General features: G+C 37.5%; 1 protein-coding gene and 1 long non-coding RNA gene across 2 annotated transcripts; both read right to left on the bottom strand.

The window, feature by feature from the left end:
- Positions 1–19,263: 19,263 nt before the first annotated feature.
- Positions 19,264–19,666, bottom strand: LOC125582098. The gene is made up of 2 exons (XR_007319956.1): positions 19,575–19,666; positions 19,264–19,510 (listed from the first exon to the last, which is right to left on the bottom strand). It is a non-coding gene; the product is annotated as an uncharacterized LOC125582098 (long non-coding RNA).
- A 117-nt stretch (positions 19,667–19,783) lies between these two features.
- Positions 19,784–23,315, bottom strand: LOC125582097. The gene is made up of 2 exons (XM_048748608.1): positions 20,066–23,315; positions 19,784–19,836 (listed from the first exon to the last, which is right to left on the bottom strand). Exon 1 carries the CDS (start codon positions 23,177–23,179, stop codon positions 22,178–22,180), a length of 1,002 nt encoding a protein of 333 aa, XP_048604565.1. The 5' UTR covers positions 23,180–23,315; the 3' UTR covers positions 19,784–19,836; positions 20,066–22,177.
- Positions 23,316–26,812: the final 3,497 nt, after the last annotated feature.

Genomic DNA, 26,812 nt, shown 5'->3' with positions numbered 1-26,812 from the left:
TTCAAGTTGCCGTACTTCTTTTTTCTTACAACTCAATTTTCAAAAGAAAATTTTACTATGAAAAAGTGAGAATCGTATATGAGAGTCAAAGAGACTAATGGCTGAGATGTAGCCACGTGGAGCAAGAGCGTGATGAAGCTGTTGACCATCGAAATGGTTATGGTGACAACTGTTTAACCAGTTGAGAGTTGTAGAGTAGCTTGTAGTTGAGATGAGTTGTTTCATCTTCCCCTCCGCAAACAATTTTATTGGAGGTTTATTGCTGCTGTTCTTAAAATTCATGTATGTATATGCATATATTATATAGGTGTATGTAATTACGGGGTTTTAAGCTTTACGGAAAATCTAACCGAAAATTTTTTATTTAAGAAATTTTCGGTTGGGCTTCCCGTAAAGCTTAGAACCCCACAATTACATACGCCTATATAATATATACATACACATACATGTATTTTAAGAACCTAGGAGTAAGAAACTCTCAATAAAGTTGCTCTAACGCTACAAATGTATCACAGTACATATGCTGACCATTATCAATGCAGATTGAACTGCAATTTTTTCTTCAATTCAATTTTTCAAATGCAGAACAAAAGAAAATCATAAAATCTGCATGCAAAATAAATTTGGTCATTGATTTAATGATCATTGATCTGCATGAGAGAAAGGAAAGACACCAAAAATATGCCGAAGACCAACGAGAATCATTTGTCTTTTGTTTTGTTTTTGTTTTTGTTTTTCTTTTCTTCCTACCAATAAATATATTCATTTAATTTATTTCTTTCACTTTTAAATCACATAATATTTCATTTCAAAAGTACATTTAATATATTGTTCCATCTTTTCATTTTATTAGTAGTTTATTTTAAACGAATTTTATAATCATATTTTATATATTCTATAAATATTTTAATAGAAAATTATGTATATGTAGATTACATATTTACAATTTTATATAATTTTTAATAATAAATAGTCACGCATATTATTTTTTATATAATCTCAGAACATATGCTTATACTAAAGAATTATATAATGTTTAGTTAAGGAAACATATATGTTATAGTTTATTTTTTATAATTGATAATATTTAACATAAATAAAATAATATTATTTTTATGGTTGAGGAAAATGATATGAAAAAAAAATTTAGGATTCAGATTATAATAAATCGGTTCAGATATACCCAAAATAAAATCTAAAATTTAAAAGAAAAACATAAAAAATATATAGTTACTTACATAAAATGAAGTATTTAAGATACTTATTTAAATTTTAAATATTTATTGATATATATCATAGCAAAATAAATAGGAAATTTAATATTTTAAGTGTATTTATTTTTTAAATATTTATATTCTATATAAATTTGGACATTCAGATCGATTTTTCAGATATTTTTCACCCGTTGGAGTTCTGTTTAATAACACTTTTGCTTTGGATATTTTTTATAACACCCTACAAAACACATCCAGGTATTTTTTTACATTTTGAACTTGGTATGAGTCAGTTTTTTGGTTCAGGTTGGGTTCAAAATTCAGGAAAATGATTTTATGTCCAGCCCTAATTAACGTCTTTGGATCTTAATTGGATTTTAATTTGGACTATAAAATTAATTAAAGGGACAAGTAATACTCTTTGTCATTTTAATGAATTTTATATAATTTTTAAGTTTTAATATATTTATTAGAGTGATATTTTTTACCGTTTTTTTGTTGTAATTTTTTTTACTTTTTATATAATGTTTAAACTTTTTTTTGTATTTATTAAATTAATAAAAAATAATAATAGATAAGAATTTGTATTTTTTAGATATTTAATTTGCAAAATTATTTTTAACATTTGGTTAAACACGCTAATTTGATAAACTAGCTTAATCAGTTAGATCTGCATTTGTTCTGCATGATCTGCTTGATCTGCATTTGTTCTGTTTGATCTGCGTTTTGGGTTTGATCTGCTTACCATTCGAAGCCTAAGTAGGGGCGGACACATAGCAAATACTAACATAATTTTTGGTATTTATAATTTGTTTCGTATATTATGAATATTGATTTTTTTATTTACTTTATTTTGGAAATTTACAGATATCCAAAAAATATATAGATATTTACGGATTTCTTATCCGTTTTGTTTATTACAAATACTTTAAAAAATTAGATACAATTTACTTTTTAAAATGTTTATTTTATATGATATATAAAATAAAAAATAAAAGATGTTATAATTATCGTAATTTTTTATAATAATAAGAAGTGCTGATGAGCTTACAACCTCCAAACTTTGTCAAAGGAATCAGGAGTTTCCTAGGACATGCTGGCTTTTACAGAAGATTCATCAAGGACTTTTCCAAAATCGCAAGACCATTCACTCGCCTGCTCTGCAGGGAGACAAGATTTGAGTTCGACAGCGATTGTTTGACAGCCTTCCACACGATCAAAGGAGCTCTAATCAGTGCACCCATCGTGCAACCACCAGACTGGGAGCTCCCATTCGAGATCATGACAGACGCAAACGACTTCGCAGTTGGAGCTGTGCTAGGACAACGAAAAGACAAGAAGCTTCACGTGATCTATTATGCGAGCAGGACATTAGATGAAGCTCAGTGTCGCTATGCAACTACAGAAAAGGAACTTCTAGCAATTGTCTATGCCTTTGAAAAGTTCAGATCCTACTTAGTGGGATCTAAGGTGATAGTGCACACAGATCATGCAGCATTGAGGTATTTGCTGACGAAGAAGGATGCGAAACCAAGGCTACTCCGATGGATCTTATTACTCAAGGAATTTGACCTAGAAATCAAAGATAAAAAGGGCATTGAGAATGGCGTTGAAGATCACCTCTCCAAAATGAAAATAGATGAAAATACAACCCTTGATGACACCCTTCCAGTCGAGCATGTCTACTCGATCAGTCATGGAAGCGTCACAGAACAACCGCTCCGTCCAGTTTGCTCCAGCGTTCTGGAACACCTTGTCTGTACGATCAAAAAGCAACATCCCAATCTTTCATGGTTTGCTAAGATCGCCAACAATCTAACTGCTTAGAAAGAACCTGTCAAATTCACTGGCAATGATAAACGGAAATTTCTGAGAGGAGCAAGACATTACTATTGGGATGAACCCTATCTGTACTGTAGCTGCAAGGACGGAGTATTCCGACGATGTGTAACTGAATCTGAGATTACAGGAATCCTCTATCACTGTCATGGTTCCTCTTATGCAGCGCACTTTGCGACCTTTAAAACCGTGTCTAAGATCCTTCAAGCCGGTTTTTGGTGGCCAACAATGTTCCAAGACGCCCATTCCTGCATCTCTAGATGCGACTCATGCCAGCGACAAGGGAATATCAGTAAACGGAATGAGATGCCTCAGAATTTCATCTTGGAGGTTGAAGTATTCGATTGTTGGGGAATCGACTTCATGGGACCATTCCCACCATCCTTCAAGAGTGAGTACATTTTGGTAGCAGTTGACTATGTTTCTAAGTGGGTGGAAGCGATTGCCAGTACCATAAACGACGCAAGGGTGGTCACTAAGATGTTCAAAACCATAATCTTCCCAAGATTAGGGGTACCACGCGTGGTCATCAGCGATGGGGGTAGTCATTTCATCAACAAGATCTTTGCAGATCTATTGAAGAAGAACGGCGTGCAACATAAGGTAGCCATGCTATATCACCCTCAAACTAGTGGGCAAGTAGAAGTTTCAAACAGAGAGATCAAGAGCATCCTGCAGAAAAGAGTTAACACAAGTCGCAAGGATTGGTCGTTCAAGCTAGACAACACTCTCTGGGCTTACAAAACAGCTTAGAAAACACCAATCGGGACCACTCCTTACAATCTGGTGTACGGTAAAGCTTGTCACCTACCGGTTGAGTTGGAGTATAAGGTGCTTGGGCTGTGAAACTACTCAACTTTGACATCAAACCAGCAACAGAGAGACGATCCATGCAGATTCACGAACTCGAGGAAATTAGGCATCTCGCCTATGAAAGCTCTAAAATCTACAAGGAGTGAACTAAGGCTTACCATGACAAGAGGATCATCAACCGCAACTTTCAACCTAAGGATCAGGTGCTCTTGTTCAACTCAAGGCTACGATTGTTCGCTGAAAATCTGCGATCTAGGTGGTCCGGACCATTCACCATTAAAGAGGTCCGCCCCAACGGAGCTGTTGTGTTGCTGAACACGAAAGTGGAAGAATTTGTTGTCAATGGCCAACGCATAAACCCATACCTTGCAGAGACAACAATCGCATAGGGTGAAGAAATTCCTCTAAGCGATCCTCCCTTAGCTTAATAGGTAAACCAAGTCAAGCTAGTGACTTAAACCAAGCGCTTGGTGGGAGACAACCCACTGGTAAGTGTAAATATTTATTCTAGATTTCGTTTTTGTGTTTCTTTTTACTTTTTGCAGGATAAAAATCAAAAACCCCGAGTTACTAAAAACGAAACAGTCTCCAATTTTTCGGAGCAGCCGCTCCGCGAAGATGGCTCCCAAGCAAACCAAGGCAGTATCCAGGATCAAGCCACCATACGCTCGGGGTGAACGGGAGGATTACACTGTTCCCCCAACCTACCCATGGCCACGAGAAGAGGGAACCGAGATCTCCATCACAAATCCGAACATCCCAAAGTCCTCGGAGACAAGATGGGATAAGGAAGCCTCACGCCGCTACAACACTTTGCTCAAAACCAACATCTTCCCCACCCGTTTCGTCGATGCCGGGGCTTTGAGCAACCTATGCCTCCATGAGGATTTACATGCGGTTATCCATGTGCTGGGAATAGCTGATCTCTGTCACAGAACTCACCCGTTGTACCCTGATCTGGTGAGGCAAGTCCTAGCCACTGCGAAGTTCACTTTCAAAAGGCTCGGTTTCCCGATCTTTGAGGATGCCTACTTCACTTTCTTTGCGAGCGGTATTAAGCACTCCGTTACTTGGAAGCGCTGAGAGAGGTCTATGAGATGTCCGAGGAATACACTCAGACGTCCTTTCCAAGGAAGTTTGTTCCAGAGCAAGCATTCTGGAAATTCATCGCTTCAGGGGATTTAAAATCCCGATCAGCCAGTCAGTCTCACATTTGTAACCCTGTTCTGCGCATTGCTGCTAAGGTCATGAGAAATCTGCTCTTCACAAAGGACCATACGTCAAAGGTGACACGTGGAGAGTTGCAAATGCTATGTGCCAGTGTTGAGGACGAGCTCAAATCCTCCGACATTGGGATTCCGACCGCGCCGATGACAACTAGTCCTGGTTGTGTGCTTGCTCAGATGTTTGTGGACAAGAAAGCCAGAGTGGTCAAAGGTTCTTTGAAGAAAGACCGTTATGGGAGTTTGCTTACTGTTGCAGGCTGGAAATCAGGGATGGTAAAATGGTTGATGGAAGCTTGATGGATCGACCAAAGATATGATCGGATGGGCGATACGATGGAATGCAAGTTATGATCCTGAAAACAAATGCAAAAACAAATGAGATATGATTTCTAATATGATAAAACAAGATAAACAAAGATAGATAGGATGGAATTAGGCTGCTGGTCGTGTGACACTCTCAGCCTAATCAGTTGATGATTGAAGTGGATTGAGATGGTGCTTTGCTTGTTGGATGTGTATCACTCTCAAGCTTGGCAAACGAATTGGAATGGAAGGATGGGGGGGGGGATGGGGGGGGGGGGGGGTTGAGGACACCACAAGACTCTATGGAAAGGAGACTTGATAAGTCAAGGTGCTTTGGAGTTGCTTCACACAAACTCAAAAGACTTAGAACAATAGTTTTAAGAAAACTAGAAAAACTGAATAATTCTTATTACTTTCAAAATGGGTGATTTACAATGAAACAAAGACTAGAGCTTTATAGGCTCGACCAAGGACTCTCTAACAGTCATAAAATGACATAAGGAAAGAAATAAAATCGAAATAATAAACCTGGAAGCAAAGGAATTGATGGCTCCTTGAAAACTAGCCGTCGGAGGCTTAATGATGAGAATCTTGGCCAAATGAATGTAGATGGTGTCCTCCTTGTATCTGGACGGTTTGAGGGGGTAAGTGAGCTTCCTGGGAATCTTCTTAATTGTCTGGAAGGTGCTGATGTCGTGCATAGACTGAAGAAAAAAGAGCTGTTGGAGTTTTAATGCTTGAGACTCCAAATAAGGCAGTTTGGTGATAATGGGGATCTTCTTATCCTATGTGGGCTGGTGCATGGGATGAAGTTGTAGAACTCTTCTGGCTCGTGTATATTGTCTCCTGGATGTCTTGGTTTTGTCTGGACGTCGTCTGGTTCTCCTGGTTGGATTGGAATTGCTTGGAATGGATCAAACCGAAAGATTGTCCAATCTTTCCATAAATAGCTCCGGTTGGGTTTAAGTGATTCTCCATTGAACCAACTGATCTCCTGGGTTCTGGTGCAGCAAAGAACTTCTGGAATACCTCCTGATTGGTTAAGATGATCTCCTGGTTCCTATAAATAGCTCTGGGTCGAACCAAGTTGAATTGGTTGGAGACTTTCCATAGATGACGTCGGTTTGGCCGGTTCTGGGGAATTGATCATAACTCCTAATTTCCGTGGCCATTTCTCCTGATCTTGGACTTTCTGGAAAGCTGATAAACTCCTCTTGACTCCTATAATGGGATTTTCTTCAGGCCGCTCCTTAACTGAGCTTGAATCTTCTTCTAAAATCGGGTACTCGCAGATGGACGGGCTGGGAAACTTCTGATTTGTAAAATTCATAACTTCTTGCTCCGTGAATATTTTGGCTCGATTCCAATTGGGATGGACTCCGTCTTGAGTGTAAAATCCAATAAAATTGGTTTCATGTTGAAATTCCTTCTTTTTGTTGAGATATACACCTTGGACTGAACCTCGGTCGCTGGTACCTCCTACATGGCTGGTTTGGACGGTTTGGTGAGACTCTGGTCGAACCATGGATTTCGTGACCACAACATCCTCTCCCTCTTGACAAGGTTTCGACCTCAAAACTATGTAACCTGCACCAAGATAGAGCAAGTCAGCTTTCATCCTCTTTTGAGATTCTAAAACCTTACCTTGGAACTGTTTCGGTTTGGGAATCGAATTTGTATCAGGTGGTTCTCCTTTGAGAAAATAGGAATGGATCACGCTTCTGCTCTGGACATGGTCATTTCTTATCTTCTGGAGTGGATGGTCCTTCAAATTTTTGGTGGTCACGTTTCTGATCATCTTTGGAGTTGATTCTCCTAGCAACAAAAGATTATCCGGTGGGATTTCTTTGAAGCTTTCTTCTTTGCAACCTGAAAAATTCTCAACATTCTGGACAAAAAGCAAGTGCATTATATCTGTCATGAAAATATTAAGAACATGCTTATCTAAAAGGAATCTTACCATAGGTTTTGGAACTTGAACAATGGATTGTTCAGATTTCGGTTTCCACTTAGAAGTGGGTTCATGGCTGAGCTTAGGGTCTGGTTCTTTCTTTGGAACTACAATAAGCTTATAGCTTTCATTTGTTCTACCTGTACCAAGAACACACACGTCAGTACTAGTATCCAAAGGTGGTGTTTGAAACTTACCTTGGTGGGATACTTTTATGACCGGTTTTACTTCTTTAAGCAACGTGGACTGCATTGTGTCTTGAACCATCTTCTGGTCCATCACAGGTGTGGCGCCTGGTGGCTCCTCTCCTTTGAATTCATGCTCCTTAGTTCCTGTTACATCACCCTTTGACAAAGACAAGTGCATCATACAAGAATTTTGAGCTAATAAATCAGATTGAATAAAACTATCACTCTTCATAGATAAATCAGTTTTCTTTTCTAGTGATGTTTCTATCAATGCTTGTTTAGTAGGACAAAATACAGCATAGTGTCCTTTCTTATGACATCTATAACATGTCTGATATCTTAAATCCTCAGAGTTAGAAGACTTACATTGGCTTGATGACTCCTCTTTCTTTGGGTTTAAAATCTCTTTGTCTCTTAGACTTAAATCATGGACAACTTTTGATTCCAACAAAGATGTGGAGGTCGTGTCTTTCTCAATCTCAGGACCTGTCTTAACATCCTTGGACAAAGACAAGTGACTCATACCAGTGGGAGATGATTTATAAACAAATTTATCAAGTATAGGACTTACCTTGGCCTTCTCTTGAAAAATCGGTTTGTCTGATTTTTCTTTGGAACCATGAGTTAGATACCTCCTTGGGTATATCTTTTGGATCTTAGATCTTGTGAGTTCTGGTGCAAATTCATCCCTCATGACTTTCTTAAGATCTCTCCACATTTTGATAGCTGGCTCCTTGTAAAACCATCTATCTTCTTCTTCTTGTACCCACCATTTAAAGGCATTACCTCTTAGCTGATCAATGGCATAAGATAGTCTCTCTTCTTTCCGAATGTTGTTGTAGTGAAACCATTCATCAAGGTTCCTCTCCCAAAATAGGTAACTTCTTCCTCCTGAAAATGTAAAGAGTTCAATTTTATCAGCAAAAGATTTATGATCAAACCGAGAATTAGCAACATGATGAGTATGGGTTTGAGAAGTTGGATGTTGATTGATCCTTGAAGGATCTGGTGGCTTGGGCTCGACATAGACAGCCTCTGGTGAGTCTCCAAATCTCCTTTCTCCTTGCTGTGGACGTTGGACTCGTGCCTTGTTTCTTTTCCTCAACTGAGCAATCCGATCATTGATCTCTTGCAAAGCTGTCAACTGTTGGTTCTGTTTGGCCATCTGACTTTGGCCGTTTGTTTTTCCTACCATGGCTTCCTGAAAACACTCTCAAAGATCAAGTGAAGGTATGGAAAATCCTGGTCGAATCAAAATAAGAACCAAAAATGCAAGCTAATTAAAATTAAACCGAAAAATTGCAATTATGAACCGAAATGAAATAAACTATGCTAAAATAATTTTCCTTTTGGTTTTCTCAATGCATAAACGAAATGAATCAATATGGAATGACAATTAACACAAGTGAAAATAAAATATGGAAAGAAAACTAACACTTATTTTTTTGAATTTTCTTATGCAAGTAACCGAAAATGGAAACAAATATGTATACTTGAACCCAAAATGATATAAATTAATCTGAATGATTTTTTTTAATGCAAATAAAAAAAAAATTATGAAACAAATATGGTATGCACGAAATTAATAAAATGCTATGCTCTTTTTTTTTTAACTTTTCAATGCAAGAAACAAATATGGAAATGCAGATTTTTTTTTTTTTTAAATGAATGCACAAAATCTAAATATGGCAAGTGGAGCTGGGGAATGAATGCAAACAACTAGACAAGTATTTCAAAAGAATTTCGTGGATCAAACTAGACAACTTCTTCTTCTTTAGTTTTCTTTTCTTAAGAACAACAATAACAATGCAAAAACTGTTTTTTTTTTAAATGAAAACAAATGCATACAAATACGAATGATGCAGGGATAGAGTGACCTGATTCAGGAGCTTGAGCTCTGATACCAAATGTTGCAGGCTGGAAATCAGGGATGGCAAAATGGTTGATGGAAGCTTGATGGATCGACCAAAGATATGATCGGATGGGCGATATGATGGAATGCAAGTTATGATCCTGAAAACAAATGTAAAAACAAATGAGATATGATTTCTAATATGATAAAACAAGATAAATAAAGATAGATAGCATGGAATTAGGCTGATGTTCGTGTGACACTCTCAGCCTAATCAGTTGATGATTGAAGTGGATTGAGATGGTGCTTTGCTTGCTGGATGTGTATCACTCTCAAGCTTGGCAAACGAATTGGAATGGAAGGATGGGGGGGGGGGGGGGGTTGAGGACGCCACAAGACTCTATGGAAAGGAGCCTTGATAAGTCAAGGTGCTTTGGAGTTGCTTCACACAAACTCAAAAGACTTAGAACAATAGTTTTAAGAAAACTAGAAAAACTGAATAATTCTTATTACTTTCAAAATGGGTGATTTACAATGAAACAAAGACTAGAGCTTTATAGGCTCGACCAAGGACTCTCTAACAGTCATAAAATGACATAAGGAAAGAAATAAAATCGAAATAATAAACTTGGAAGCAAAGGAATTGATGGCTCCTTGAAAACTATCCGTTGGAGGCTTAATGATGAGAATCTTGGCCAGATGAATGTAGATGGTGTCCTCCTTGTATCTGGACGGTTTGAGGGGGTAAGTGAGCTTCCTGAGAATCTTCTTAATAGTCTGGAAGGTGCTGATGTCGTGCATAGACTGAAGGAAAAAGAGCTGTTGGAGTTTTAATGCTTGAAGCTCCAAATAAGGCAGTTTGGTGATAATGGGGATCTTCTTATTCCTATGTGGGCTGGTGCATGGGATGAAGTTGTAGAACTCTTCTGGCTCGTGTATATTGTCTCCTGGATGTCTTGGTTTTGCCTGGACGTCGTCTGGTTCTCCTGGTTGGATTGGAATTGCTTGGAATGGATCAAACCGAAAGATTGTCCAATCTTTCCATAAATAGCTCCGGTTGGGTTTAAGTGATTCTCCATTGAACCAACTGATCTCCTGGGTTCTGGTGCAGCAAAATACTTCTGGAATACCTCCTGATTGGTTAAGATGATCTCCTGGTTCCCATAAATAGCTCTGGGTCGAACCAAGTTGAATTGGTTGGAGACTTTCCATAGATGACGTCGGTTTGGCCAGTTCTGGGGAATTGATCATAACTCCTAATTTCCGTGGTCATTTCTCCTGATCTTGGACTTTATGGAAAGCTGATAAACTCCTCTTGACTCCTATAATGGGCTTTGCCTCAGGCCGCTCTTTAACTGAGCTTTAATCTTCTTCTAAAGTCGGGTACTCGCAGATGGACGGGCTGGGAAACTTCTGATTTGTAAAATTCATAACTTCTTGCTCCGTGAATATTTTGGCTCGATTCCAATTGGGATGGACTCCTTCTTGAGTGTAAAATCCAATAAAAATGGTTTCATGTTGAAAGTTCTTCTTTTTGTAGAGATATACGCCTTGGACTGAACCTCGGTCGCTGGTACCTCCTACATGGCCGATTTGGACGGTTTGGTGAGACTCTGGTCGAACCATGGATTTCGTGACCACAACACTTACTCCTCTCTTCCGCCACTTAGAGCTTGATCTCAGCGTCTGTCAGTGTAATGAGACAACGTCGTTCATTGATATCCCTTACCTGATCAACTGCCAGATTCTCCGCGACGAGAACACCTGCAGCTTCCTCAGTCAGGACGGGAGAAACCTCTACTGCAAGCTGCCTCAACCGAACATCACCTCGCTAAGTGATGTGACCAACATCTGTTTCGTTCCTGATGCTCAGTATCTCTGCACCGACCAAAGTTATCTTACCGTGACGATACTATGGATGATGTTGAGTTTGTCTGCACAGATGGAGGCAACAATGCATATGACCTGGGTCCCCTTGATGACAACGCAGATGCCGCTACCTACCGACGCTTGATGGTAGATTCTCAGCGCAAGAACAACATTCTCATGAAGAGGATACTGAAGGCAATCACTGGAAGATGCATGGGAGCTCCGAGCACAGCTGAACCTGTCAAGACCAGTCTACACCACGCAGTCATCGTCGAGGGAAGGAGCTAGCAGGAACTGCAAAGGGTGACGAAGAGACTCCATGGGCTACTCCACGCAAAAGGAACATGCGTTCCGCGGGCCAGTCCGAGAGCGATGATACTGACTAGGCAGTCTCCTATTTATATCTCCAGTGTTATATCCGTTTGAACTCTTTCTATATTTGTTTCTGTTTCCTGCACTTGTTTATTATTTTGGTATTTCCTCTAATTATTTTCTCACCAGGGATGGTGAGAAGTAAGTCTGGGGGAGGCGATTATCTGCTACTAATCATTTACTTTTGGTTTTATGTTTAGAGTCAGTCCGCTTTGATGTCTTTATCGAGTCAGTTTGTTAAGATCGAGTCAGTCCAAACTTTGTGGGAATCAGGACCTTATTCTATGATGTGTATTAACCACCCTCGTGCTCTAATTCATCTTATTCGGTGACCTTAGCAGAAGCGACAGACGCACATGTGGATCCAGAACACCCTGACATTACATCATCTTGTTCTCCAAAAGCTTTCAGCTTGTCGAGGTTACTCGGGAAAGAATTAACTCCATCTAACTTGAACTTAATCTTGACTGCAATTCTTCTTGTTATGGGTGTTAGAATATGGTTTAACGTGATCAACACTCAGGACTTCTTATTCTTTTTATCCATCTTGCTGATCCTGAGTGGCTAGCTCATCTTTAGCTAGTACCCACCTTAAAACCCTAAAGCCTTTGTTCCGCCCTCATGCATTTGTTATTCAGTATCTTATGTGCAGATATGTACAAAAGGGCCGGAGAGGAAAGGATCGACACAGTCTCTTACTCAATGATGCAACATAAGTTTTTGCTGAAGAATAGGTCGAAGCACACGGAGCAGCCGCTTCGCCGCCGATGATCTAACTAAGAAAAGAAAAGAGACAAGAATGAATGGGAGGTCAAGAACTCCAGTGGCATGTCGCTATCACAGTTGTTACCTCCTGCTTCGTCACCATCACCTATGTATTATCCTGATTTCTAATAATAATAAAATAAAAAAAAATTAGTTTTATTTACTTCAGAATAAGGTGATGAAAAAGGAGAAGATTATAAAAGAAAAGACAGACGCCACTGATAAATTAGAAGGAGTATAAAGAAAAGATATGAGAACCATTCAAATCAGAGCGACTGTTCCTAAAGAAGAATATGCAAAAACGAGTAGAGGCTGTGGACATCAATGGATCTATCCTCTCTTGCAATTTTGCGCGATATCTTGCATCCTCTACGAAATTTGGTAACCCCTAAACACTGATTAGCTCCACTTAAACACAAAAATGCTTGTTTCATACCTAGACCGTTACTCTATCTAACGCCTATGATGAGAAGCTCACACTACTCTTAATTGAATATAAGGAGTTTTGTCTGGAAGGTTTTAAATGAAAGTGGTGGTTGAGGCTTTAAATTTTTAGATTTTAATTTTTTCTTAATTGAATAATTTTTTTTCATTTCATGAAAACTAAGTTTTTTGTTTTATACTTTCATTTATTTGATCAATAACTATGTTCATCTTTCGTTTGATTTTGAATGATCACGTTTGATGTTTTTTTTTTTCATATTTTTGAATCGGTTTTACTTATATTTTGGTTACAAAATAGATACAAATCAAATACTTTAAAACCGAAGAACTGGTTTTACTTATGTTTTGGTTACAAAATAGGTATAAATCAAGTGTTTTGAAGTGATTGGGACCCGAAACTGAAAGTACATCGGATTGTAATGGTTCTTTGAAGATTTACTAACCCTGATCCGAACTCGAACCGGTTCCGAACCGAATTTTCATATAATCCGAATGAAACTGATTTTGATAAATTCGAAAAAACGAGATCTGATTGGACAAAACCGAAATCCGATTGGGATCTTAAATGCCCAGGACTATGAATTGATGATAGAGACCAAACTTGTTGCGAGGTTTATACGACAAGTTCGTCGTAATAAATCTAGCCATAGATTCTCATAATAATTCCCTGCTTTTGTGCCCACATCATCTGACTTAATCGTGACCGCACATCCAACTACTTCAATATCTAGTGTTTTCTTATTTGGGAGCATTAGAGTTGGTTAATATACCTTCGATTACTCTTACACAATCCAAAAACACATTGTTCAGTATAGAATAATTTGGTAGGCCAACTCTAATTTTAAAGTTAGACCACCTTAATGATGTAATGGACTGGTTGGTAGAAATAATTAAGTACAATTATTATTATAAATAATACTAGTAGTAAATCTCGGGAAAAAGAAACACAAAAGCCAACAAGGACGCATGTGACGCGTAGGGAATCTAACACTAAACAATGTCAGACACTGCCCATTTCTTTTCAGATGCACCCACCTGTTTATTTTTCCTATTTTCGTTTTTCTTCAATATTTTTATATTGTCTTCCATAACGAATAGTCGAATAATCTAAACTACTATAATAATAACTCTCAATCAATCACTCCTCCCGAAAACTTGACGTGTCTTCTCTTTCTCTCCTTCTCTTTAAAGCTGCTTCGAGTTAATTAGGGTTCTTATCTCTTTCTTCCTATAGCCTCTTAAAAGTTCTTTAATCTAAGTTTTTTTTTGACATGTTCTTTAATCTAAGTTTATTTCATTTTTACTTGGTTCTATTGTTTAAACATATATCGTTTTCTTTTTTTCCTAAAATCATTATATATATACACATATATCTCGTTATTAAAGAGCTATATGGTTTTATGATCGTAATCGTTAGTTTTCTACTCTCTTCCACTTTATTTTGTGGCGTAAACTTATAGGATTATGTTTATATCTGATAGAAATTTTCTTTAGCTTAGATCATATGAGTTAAGATATCTTGAGCCTACATAGTTTTTTTAGATCTGATACATATCATATGAGTTCAGATATCTTGAGCTTACATAGTTTCTCAGATCTGATGCATATCATAAATGGATCTTGATTTGACAAGCATCTTTGTGTTCTGTCAGATTTTGGCCTTCCAATATGATTTTCATGAGAACAACAAAAATACAGAAGTAGAGCTCCTTCAAGTTCAAACGAGAGTTTAGCAGGGTAAAGAAAAGCTGCTAAGCTATGGATCCCATAAGCCCTAACCTTAAACATAGAAAAAGGATTTGGTTATATGGCTTGCATATCTCAGGAGCTTTAACTTGCCCTTTAATGGCTTTTACTCTTCTTTGGATTGAAGGGAGCTCTACATCTTTCAATTTATCTAGATTTATTTATCTACAGTAATGAATGAATTTAGTGTTGATTTTTAAATTTCTGTATTGACAAGCATCCCTCGAAAGGACGGTGCTAGTTAATTTTGCAGATGCTGTTCTTTTATGGTGATTGTTTTGATTCTTGAGCGATGTGCAAGTAATTGGGGTAAATGAAATGCTTCAGTATATGCGACGATCCATATTTATTTGTAACTTTCTAAATGTTTTGGTTCTTTATTATCAAAAGCAATGCTTTTATTTTTTATTTTTATTTTTTATGTTTATATCTTTCCCGGTCAATCCGAAGAGTTTTTACTGGTTTATATATTTTGATTGATTTAGATTTCGTATAGTATTTATAAATCTAAGTAAAATATACAAATTTTTAAATTTTTTCAGATTAGTATTTAAAAATCCGGAGGTTTTTTTTCAGATTTGAATTTTTGTATTTTTAACTAAAAAAATCTATTCAGATCTATTATGAAATCAAATTTATTAGTAAATTCATATGACTGAATAACACTTGATTTAAATTAGAATTTATTAATCATTAAACCAATAACATATGATTTTAATATATTTTAACACTAAATTTAGTTTGAATTTTCGAAACTATTAAAATACATCGACAAATAACTTCCTCTCAGTGTTCAAAGTTCAAACTATTGCTATCTGCATAAACTCTTTCCGTGTCAATCATCCGATAAGATTTCAGATAATCCATTTGTATTATGATAATTAATTAAGAAAAGTAAAAGCATTGAAGGATAAATAATTTAATTAATTTGAACAATTGTAACTTGAGGAATAGGAGTTCACTGAATAGTGGCTCTTTATGCGAAATCCAAATTGATAACTTATTAAAGATTGAAGGCTACAATTGTGTAGAGTAGAATATTATGCTGATTGACATACATTTAAAAATTTATAGTACAGTGCATATATGTATGATCACTTGTTTCAGAGAGAATATATATAGCAGTTTTTTATCATTGCTCAAAAGGGTAATGACTAAACTGTAACTTTCTGTTTGCTTATTTCTCCAGTCGTTCAGTAATTACGGTTAGCCTCAATAAAACAAATGATTTAATACATGATAAGGTCGACGTGTTAATTAACTTTTAAAACATACAATGCAAGCTGCAACGGCACAATTGATCATTTTTAGCCTGGCTCTACGCCTATACCCAAAATCTGACTGACACTCGAGTCAATTCCGTCCCACTAGGCAACGTAAAACAGTATAAAACACACCGTTATCTTTTGTGCAATGCAGATAACACCTAATGGCAAAAATCAGAATCACTTAGTGTTTATATATCAAACATAAAATGTCAAACACATAAAATTTATAGGATGCTGAGAATATCAATCAAAAACAAAAAATGCATTTGTTACTAGTCGGTCAATAACACCAAAATGAGAGATTATTGAAAATCGACTTTGTACGTTTTATCATACATTAATTCATGCTCTCTCCATTCTTCAATGATAAAATTTTGAATAAAAGTTTCATAAAGATAAAATTTAGGTATTTTATAAATTTTTTACTATATAATAATAATAAATTGTAAATTTCAAAAAGTTAATTAAATTTTCTGTAATTATTGATTTAAATTTATTGAAATTAATAAATATGATGCATTTATGATACATATTTAATGTGTGTTTTTAATATGTATAACTTTTTTATGAAAAATATAATAGTTGTAGAAGAGAAGCAATACTTAAAAGTAAGTACCAAAAGGAAAAATATATATATACATATTTTGGTGATTCAAACACGTCGAGTGCAGCCCTGGTCGAATTTGTACCTTTTTAGTTTGTAAAATGTCATTTCTTCTATTATCAAGGGAAGTAGGGTGTTTCAGGGGTGGGCGTTCGGGTATTCGTTCGGGTTCGGATTGGATTTTTGGGTATAGAGGTATAGAGGTGTAAAATCCGTTCGGATATTTCTGAACTTCGGGTTGGGTTCTGATATTTTTAGTTCGGATTTGGTTATTTCGGATAGGGTTCGGATTTTTAGATTTTGTAAAAAAAAAATTAATTTTTTTCATTTCTCAAATTTCTTGTATTTAAAAATATAACTTTCACTTAACTAATTTTTTATTTTTAATACATTGAATAGTTAATAGATTTTGACATAACATTTTGAAACTAAAAAAACATTAATTTGGTTAGGGTTTTAAAATTTTGGATGTAACCTTTTGTTAATTCTTGAAATAAAAAGTTTGACATGCATTTTAAGTGAGTAGCAAATCATTTTCTCCGTAAATATATGTATATCATATCAACTTATCAATATAAATATTTTATATAAAATGAGAGATGTAGCTAGAAATATAAGGTTAATTATACATATGTTCGGTTATCTTCGGATATCCATTAAGGTTCAGATATTATCCGTTCGGGTTCGGATATCCAATCTTTCCTAATTCAATATCCGTTCGGATATTTTGCTACTTCGGTTCGGATTTCGGTTTTGGTTTTTCGGATCGGGTTCGGATGCGGCTTCGGATATCAGGTAAAATGTCCATCCGTAGGGTGTTTAATTCGGTAAAACTAAACCAAATAAAATTAAACTGAACTGAAATATAGAAAGCGTTTTGGATTTGATAATACATAATAAACCGAATGGATGTAATATTTTAAAAACCGCAATATATGCATATGGTTCAGTATATAAACCGATCTAACCAAATAAACCAAATAAATCAAATATTTAAAATATATTAGTATACTTATATGTATAATTTATTTATTTTATTAATATGATATTCATAACTAAAACATTGATTTCAACACATTTTTATTTTGTTTTAAGTTGAAAGAGTTATTTTATTTTTCTTATTTTCATCAAATTAAATAAACCATAATTTTTATTGGTAAATTGTTGTGTTAAAATATAATTATTTAATAATATTATAATATTACTATTTTCTTATTTTTATTTTCATACAAAAACGTAAATATTATATTTAAAAGTTAGATAAGAAATAATATTATGTTTTACTAAATTTAATTTCTAGTCATATAAACTAAAGTTTGTTATAAAAGATAAATATAATTATAGCTTTTGTTATAAAACCAAAAAATTAACAAAAACCGGACCGAAATACATATTGAACACGGCTAAGTGAAAAAATAAAATACCATTGTAATTGACTTGTTTTGTTTAATTTTGTAAAGAGACAAGGACCGAGCCCTCGTCTACCGAAATAATTATTTAACGCATGTTTAAAACTTAAACCCATCCAAAGGCCATTAGTGCCATCTCTACTCGTTTTCCTTAGACAGTCAGACTATCTCACCATATAAATATTTTCCACATTTTCCTTTCGTTGGAAACCCCATTGTCCCGGAAAAAGAGGGGAAGCCTTTTAGTTTAAAGAAACTAATCTAAGCATCGACAATGGCGGAATGTCTGGTATTGAAGAGCACGATGCTTGCTCACACTGACATGATCACAGACATCAGTACACCGGTCGATAACACTGTCATCATCATTGTAAATGCAAGAACTAACTCTGAGAGTAAAGGACGTAGTACACCATATAATCTCTCTACAAAGATACGTGTTATTACTAGATAGTATTATTTTAAAAGCGAACTTACAAGTTTCTCTTTAAACAGAACTCGAACAATATCAATATCATTCTTGACTTGCTCCCCTAGCCTCACACGTCATAAGATCGAATACAAGATCTCTAGAACTTCTATCCCTTAGCCCTTAATGTTATTCACTCGCTTACAAGTTTAGCGAACTCCACTCTTATGCTAAGAATACAATTCTCTTGACTACCCTAATCCACAGGTCGAGTATGACTATATATACAATACAACCAAGTCGGCTATCCACGCCTATGTACCTAATATTCACTATCTACCAAAATAAGACAAGTTCCCTAATAAAACCTCTGCAAGGTCTTTTAGAAACTTCCCATCGTGAGATCTCCCTTCTCCAAGGTGAATCTCTTCAATCTTGCTCCCCAAGATGTCTTCGTATTAACTTCGCCTTGGTCCGCAATCCAATTTTCAAGTCGCAATCTTCATCTTGACTTGCTCATCCGCACTTACACTTCTCTGTTGCAGACTCTGTTCCATTCGCTGTTGTACTTGCGTCTGTATCAGAACGTCCATTTGATCTTTGCATCTACAATCTCCCCCTTTTAGCTTTGGATGTCTCTCAAGTACCTGCACAGATCCGCTCAAACAACACTACAAGAAAAATATTCTTTCTTAGCATAAGAAAACAACTATAATATGCTTTTGTTAGCGTTATTGAAACCGTTATATCTGCCCCAGCTATCTTAGGTCTCTCATATATAATAGCATTTTTTTAAACGCTATTATATAAAGAGCATATGATAGCTTTGTTTTTAACTTGCTATGGTTAGTGAAATCTTATGGTATTATTTTGAACGTTATCGTATGTTCTATCTTTGTAATGTATCAATGCTATATTTGTAATTGGTTATGTGTTATTAGAACCTGTTCATAGAAACATGTTTTGTTGTAAATTAGATTGACATAAAAAATAATATTCAATTTATATTTCATTAATAAACCAAAATATACTTATATCAGTACCACAAACATGTAAACATTTTCATCAAATCTTACACAAACATCATTATAATATCAGAACTAAATATAAAAAAGACAAGAAACTATGGGGAACTAAATCAAAACCTTGAGCTCCCATTTTCCTTCTTGGCCTTAGCATGTATCTCTCAGAGAAAGCGTAGTGGATGCACTTTAATAACCAGACTCCCATTAACTGATCTGTCTTAGCAGTGGATCCTTTTTTAACATAAAACCAAAATAGATGAGAGGAAGAAAGAAAAACCTGTTGATCAGGATTCTGAAATACAAAAATTCTTAAGGTTTTTACACAAAGACAGTTCCGCTGGTTTGGATTTAGTACACTGACTAAAATCTGCAAGCAGATTTAATGAGGTGTCACTCACACAAGCAGTATCGAAAGATCATACATTTCCCTGACCAAGATCAGCTAAATTGCTTTAATAGAATTTTAATGAGAGAGAGAGAGGACACATGCCTTTAGAAAGGGTACTATTATCCACACAGCCATTGGGACCAAGAAGCATCTGTAATTGACCAGAAGGAATCAATAAGCAACGATGAAAGGAACATTATTAGCAATTATGTTCTCACAAGACCACTATATAATCACACATGCCAACAAATTGCCTATGTTCATAAAGTATGATCCTTTTTTAACATAAACCAAAATAGATGATCAATATTGTAGGAGTGAAGAAACATAAACCGGATCAGGATTCTGAAATACAAATCACATAAGTCTGTGCCATTTACCCAATGTAAAGCCATTTCACCAGTCACTGCGCTTGTGCTAGAGGAACATGATTCCGACCGTTTCTGCATTTTTACTTCTTCGTATTGAAGTACACTCATGTCTCCGGAGTTTGGTGTCCAATGAGCAGTACATGTACACCACGGATAAAATGATAGAAAAATCATGAATACTATTAAAAAAACAATAAAAAAGGTTCAGCTGTCTAAGCTTATGAATTAAGAATGGATAATACATTCATTTCATAGTCTATAAGTTTAAGAAATGTATACTTACTTCTTCTTGATAACTAGGATCTGAAGTAACCCAAGAGCCATTGCAGATGATGAATCAGAGAGTCTGGATCTGATGTGTAGATCTTCTCTTAACACGAAGCGATGCATCTCAAAACCTCGCAAGCTGAAGAAAAGGATGTGAGCTTAAGTTTCAGTGATCCAAGCCTATCAATATTGTATTCTAATAAATTGGACTACACTAACACGCGGATATTAAATTATCTAGAAACAAGGCTTAACGTGGTTTTCAAAATATTCCAGTCAGACAATATTTAAACGTATATGATACCAATTTCAGTTCAAATTGACAACGCAAAAAGAGTATATATGGTTCAGAATCTTGATTGGAGAAAGAAAAATACAATGAAACCATGTGGTTAAGATGTTTCAAGGACTGATGATCCGTGTGGATCATAAACTCTTTTGGCCAAAGATAATGATGCCATGTTTGAAGAGCCCTCACCAAAGCATACAACTCCTGGTCATAAGTGGGGTAGTTGAGCGTGGCTCCTCCAAGTTTCTCACTGAAATAAGCAATGGGTTTCCTATCGTGCATCAGAATAGCACCAATACCAACACTCGAAGCATCACATTCAATCTCAAAAGTTTTAGAGAAATCAGGAAGAGTAAGCAAAAGAGCTTGAGTTAACTTTCCTTTTAGAATCTGGAATGCCTCTTTTTGGGCTTGTTCCCACTTGAACCCAATGTTCTTCTTGATCACTTCAGTAAGCGGAACCCAATGTTCTTCTTGATCACTTCAATGGGCTTCTGGACGAATCGTCTGTAGAAGCCGGCCAGACCATGTAAACTCCTTACTTCGCCCACGGTCGTTGGACTCGGCCAATCTCGGATGGCTTTGATCTTTTCCTCGTCCACTCTAAGTCCATTATCACCTAAAACAAAGCCTAAGAACACCACGTGATCTGTTCCAAAAGAGCATTTTCCAAGATTTGCAAAACGTTTTTCTTTCCGTAGAACATCAAGAACAGATTTCAAGTGCATCTTATGGTCATCAAGGTTCTTGCTGTAGATAAGAATATCATCAAAGTAAACAGCCACGAAATGACCAATGAAAGACCTTAAGATATGATTCATCAAACGCATAAAAGTGCTAGGTGAATTAGTAAGACCAAATGGCATGACAAGCCACTCATACAATCCTAGTTCCGTCTTAAATGCAGTTTTCCACTCATCACATGCTTTCATTCTAATTTGGTGATAGCCACTTTTTAAATCAATCTTAGAGAATACTGACGAACCATCCACCTCATCTAGCATGTCATCAAGCCTAGGAATGGGATGCCTATACTTTCCGTAATGTTGCTGATGGCACGACAGTCCACACACATGCGCCAAGATCCATCCTTTTTGGGCACTAGGAGGACTGGCACAAAACAAGGGCTAAGGCTCTCCCGGATGTAGCCTTTCTCCAGAAGATCACCAATCTGCTTCTGAAGTTCCTTGGTCTCCACTGGATTGGTTCTATAGGCTGGCCGGCTCGGTAGAGATGCTCCGGAACAAAATCAATCTGATGTTCTATGCCTCGCACTGGTGGCAATCCCTTAGGATTCTCATCTGGAAAAACATCAGAAAATCCTGCAAAACATCTAGAAACTCACTCGGAATCTCCGGTGCAAGGTCAGAAGAAGGTGAAGCCATAAGAGATTCTTTATACACAAGTAAAAGAAATGGCTTTTGAGAGTAGAGAGACCTCTTGACCTGACTTTTTTTTATGAAGAAGTTGGAGTTCCGTTGAGATGACTCAGGCTCGTCCGGCTTAGGTTCCTGGTCGCGGTTCTTCTTGAGTTGGACCTGATCTTGGTGAACCTCTAATGGAGACTAAGGCACCAGCGTGAACTTCTTTCCTTTATGGTCGAAGGAGTGTCGGTTTGTGAAGCCATCATGGATGGCTCTCTTATCAAACTGCCATGGACGGCCCAGAAGGATGTGACAAGCGTCCATAGGAAGAACGTTGTAAACAACCTCATCCTCATATCGTCCAATGGTAAGAGGGATCATGACTTGTTCCTTTACATACTGCTCACCGGTTTCATTGAGCCATTCCAACCTGAAAGGACGAGAAAAAGGTCGAGTACCTAGCCCTAGCTTCCTGACAAGAGTATCACTAGCAACATTAGTACAACTCCCACCATCAATGATCAAAGAACAAAATTTTTCAGAGATTAAACAACGAGAATGAAAGAGATTCTCCCTTTGTTCTTTTTCATTGGTTTTGGGCTGAACACTCAAGGAACGTCTAGTGACCAATAGTGGTCCATAAGCTGGGTGGTCAAAGCTGTCCTCCTCATCAAAGATTGGCTCAGAATCAGTGTCAAAGGCCGGGCCAAGATCGTCGTCCGTGTGGCCGTCCGTCTCATCAAAGATGGGATCGTTCCAAGCCTTCCTAGCAACGAGCAATGGTCCGTGATGTGGGTAGTCGAAGGACTCCTCTTCCTCATCAAAGATAGGACCAAGATCCTCCTTGTCCCCCTGTTCATCCTCGGACTCAACCTCTCCATTCTCCATGAGAATCATTACTCTTTGGTTCGGACATTTGTTGGCATAGTGTCCTAGATCTTGACACTTGAAGCATCTGATGTCTCTTGCACGGCTAGGATTCTTAATAGCTTTTCCTTTGTCAACACGAGCAGGAACATCAGTTTTTAAAGCTGTAATTGTTGTGGAAGAAGACTTACCTTTGTCTTGATAACTTGGCTTAGGAGCAAAGGACGGCTTAAGAGTAAAGGTCGGCTTTGAGTCGCTCTTTCTTTTGACCTGTTGTTTGATCAAGATGGCCTTTTGCAACATCTGCTCCACGGTTCCATACTCTTGAAGCTCCATTTGGTCTTAGATGTCTCGGTTGAGGCCGAATAAGAACCTAGCCATAGTAGCGTCCATGGGCTCGTCCACATCGGCCTTGATCATCAAAGTTTCCATCTTCTAGTGGTAGTCTTCCACGGTCTTGGTGCCTTGAACCAAACGTCTGAGTTTCTGGTGGAGGTCTCGGTGATAATGGGCAGGAACAAAACGTCTCCTCATCAGCACGGAAAGCTCGTCCCATGTCTCAATCGGTCTTTCACCTGTTCTCCTCATGTGGGTCACAACTTGATCATACCAATTAATAGCATAGCCGGAGAATTCAGTAACAGCTAGTCTAACTTTCTTAAGTTCAGAAAAAATTTTACAATCAAAGAGATGTTCAATTTTTCTTTCCCATTCAAGAAAAACATCAGGATCGTTTTTTCCCTCAAAAGGTGGGATTTTCAGTTTCAATCCTCCTAAGCCATCATCAGTACGTCCATTTCTAGCAAAAGGATTGGTATCACCTGGTTCCTGGTTTCTGTGACCTCTCCTAGGTAGATTGGTGGATCGGACGTCGTCCTCATGAGAGTCCTCCTCTCGGACCTCATCATCAGACCGGTTCGGCCTCCTTGGGCGATCTCTCCTGGTTCTGGTTCTAGGACGCGGCTGTTGACTGTTCAGGATCTCATCTAGCCTTAGACGGATCTGCTCAAGACCTGCGTTCATAAGATTAGTAAAATAATCATTCAAGGCTCGCATCTGCAAGTTAGATAAATCGGCCACAGAGTTTCCGGGTCGGCTCCTTTCGTCTCCGCTACTCATGGTTTCCTGAAAATTCTTAAACACAAAACTTTAGATAAAATCCTCACTCTCTCAAGTGTTTGATCTCACCCACACATGTGTTTCTCTCAGATTTTTGGTGATCACTCAAAAAGCCTTATACTCAAGGTTCTAAGAGTTCTAATCAAGGAATCCCAAGGGACAAACTTCAAGCAAACAAGGGAATTTTTTTTTTTTTTGTAAGATAGATATTCGGCCACCTCAAAGGCTAGGTTTCTCCTCAGCCAGCAGGTTTTCTCTTCCACCACCAATCCACAAATCAACTCTTTGAATTATTATTTTTTAAGTCGTAGATCTCCCTTTTTTGTCTAGTAAATGGCAATGAGGGCCCCGGATTTAAGATAGAAAGAAGAAGAAGAAATGTTTATGAAATGGGAGATGAGAAGATGAACAAAATAGACAATACCGGAAGAGATCGGCTCTAATACCACCTTGATACGCCTTAGAAAGGATCACTCAACCGGATTGGAAAAGATATGAACTCCGAAGGAGATCTAATGGATCGATGGGTCTCACAAAGGTTGCGGATTGGCCTTTGATATTCCTGAACCAGATTGTTGCTGGATGTGACGCACCGGTCCAACAAAGAGGCGATCTTGAACCGTTGCCTGATATGACTCACAAGACCAACGGACAAGAAGAGTTTGCTTGGAGCTAACCACACCAAGGAAACAAGAAAAGTTCTTGTCGAAGAACAAAGAGTAAAAACTCAAAAGTTGAAAAGAAAAATGGAATGTTTTTATTATGAGAAGTGTTTGCATATTTAAAATAAAAAAAAGACATAAAAATGTATTAATGATAGATCTAGAAATCAGATCTGGATCAGAAAATTAAAGACAATGTATTTGGATCTCAGATCTGATCAAGGAGACTCTTCGGCTAACGTCCAGGTTCGTCTGAACCAAGTGGTTCCTTCACGGTAAGGAAAAGGACGGTCTTGGCGCGACCAAGACAGTCCGTTGGGTAAGGCTCATGCGCCAACTTGGTTCCAGCACGACCCAAGTCTTTTGGACAGTTTAAGAATCCGTGCCTTAGAGAAATTTTGGTCATTAAAGTTCAAGAACTGATCATGCTGGCCGGCTGATCCATCAGTACGTTCCTCAGAACACTCGGCTCGGATCAGACGGACCAAAAGGGAAAGACTATGGTCTGTCTCAGTTTCCACTCGATCAAAGTGAATTCTGGCTTGACCATCAGTCTTGGCTTGGCAAGTTGGTCCGAGAAGACGAGCTCCGGTACGGTCGGTTCGGTCATCTGGACGTGGTTCCAGCCTTATCTCTTTTCTGGCTGCTCGCGGGTTGATCGGGTACACGGCTCGCGGGTCTGTCTGGAACGATCGGCTGCTTGAAACTCGGTTGGAATGATCTGATCGTCATGATCTCCATCCTGGCATGGTTCCATGTACTGATCCATGTACTGAGGCGCATCATTGTTCATCCTCGATGTGAGGCTGCGTCAGATTCAGTGTTGAGATTTTCAGTCGCAGTGCCGAACACATCCGATCTGGACTGAAATGTTTGACTTCCCTGCGGAGTCTTCTGCTCTTCATCATCAGAGTAAACCACGAGACTCAACAGCGGTGGGTTTGAAGCTTTACCGGCGGCAGAGGTGCTTTTGGTCATCAACATGATTTCTTGAGAGAGAGAGAGAGAGAGAGAGAGAGAGTTTTACTTTCTTTTGAAGGTTTTGAGCTTTGAGAGCAAAGAGAGTTCTGAGAGAGATAACTTGGCGTCTAGGGTTTATCAAGGGGAAACATTTCTTTTTTGGTACATCACCCCATGATCTCCCAGATATTCGCCATATCTCCCATTCTCTCTAAAATGGAAGTTTTTCAAATTTCAAAAATTCGAAATCTTCCATTTAGGCTCACACGATCTTTCTTCCCTTTTCTCTGATGTCTACACGTAGTATCCACTCAAGACTTGATCGGACCGAATCTTCTTTGTTCCACTGTGACACTCGATGACATAGACTGGTAACATTAACTCAATGACTTTTGCTGACACAACCACTAAGACAAAAGAACACTTAGTACATTAAACATGCAAGCAACGAGAGAACACGTGTCACACAGGTTAATTTTCAATTTTTGAGTACAAAAAAAAATTTGTTTTACCTTTCCCGTTGACAACTGTTCATCGAGTGATCCAGAGGCTGACATAGCTTCTACTACAGATGCACCCTTCTGCTTTACTAGATCATCATCTGATCATCAGCCTTATTTCATGTCTATCTTTCACACAAATATGTCTTTATCATGTCCTGACTCAGTTTTCAACATTTATTCTTCATGAGATAGCTGGGGGTTGTTACTTTTTTTCTTTTTTTTCTTTTTCTTGTCTTTTCATTTTTATTTATTTTCTAAGAGTTTTCTTGTGCTCCCCTTTTGATGATGGGAAACACAGAACATCTTCTTCCCCTTGTTGCTTGATTGCTATCTCAATGCGAAACCTGTACTTTTTGAGATCATGACGGAATATTTGGCAGCTCTTTTCCACTACTTGCTTCTGATGTAAGACAAAATTTGAACTTTGGGTGCCTCTACATCAGTCCTTCCGTCATCACCTGTACACTTACACAAACTTGTTACATCTCACAAACCCCAATGGAGTTTCGAAGAGTAACAAAACGGTTAAGATCTAAAGGTTTAGTGAAAAGATCGGCTAGTTGTAATTCTGTGACAACTTGTTCAATCACTACATGTTGTTCATCGACTAGTTCCTTGATGAAGTGATGTCGAATGTCAATGTGTATGGTCCTTGAGTGTTGCACCGGATTCTTTGATATGTCGATTGCACTCTTTGTTGGGGTCAAAAACAGTTGCGACGAAGT

This window comes from Brassica napus, chromosome C2 (assembly GCF_020379485.1).
Source record: "Brassica napus cultivar Da-Ae chromosome C2, Da-Ae, whole genome shotgun sequence".
NCBI classification, from domain to species: domain Eukaryota; kingdom Viridiplantae; phylum Streptophyta; class Magnoliopsida; order Brassicales; family Brassicaceae; genus Brassica; species Brassica napus.
The sequence above is the reverse complement of the archived record's forward strand: the minus strand, read 5'-3'. Positions and strand labels throughout refer to the sequence as shown.

Excerpts from the sequence above, each read along its gene's own strand:
- LOC125582097 (XM_048748608.1), bottom strand. The coding sequence starts at position 23,179 with ATGGAGCTTCAAGAGTATGGAACCGTGGAGCAGATGTTGCAAAAGGCC.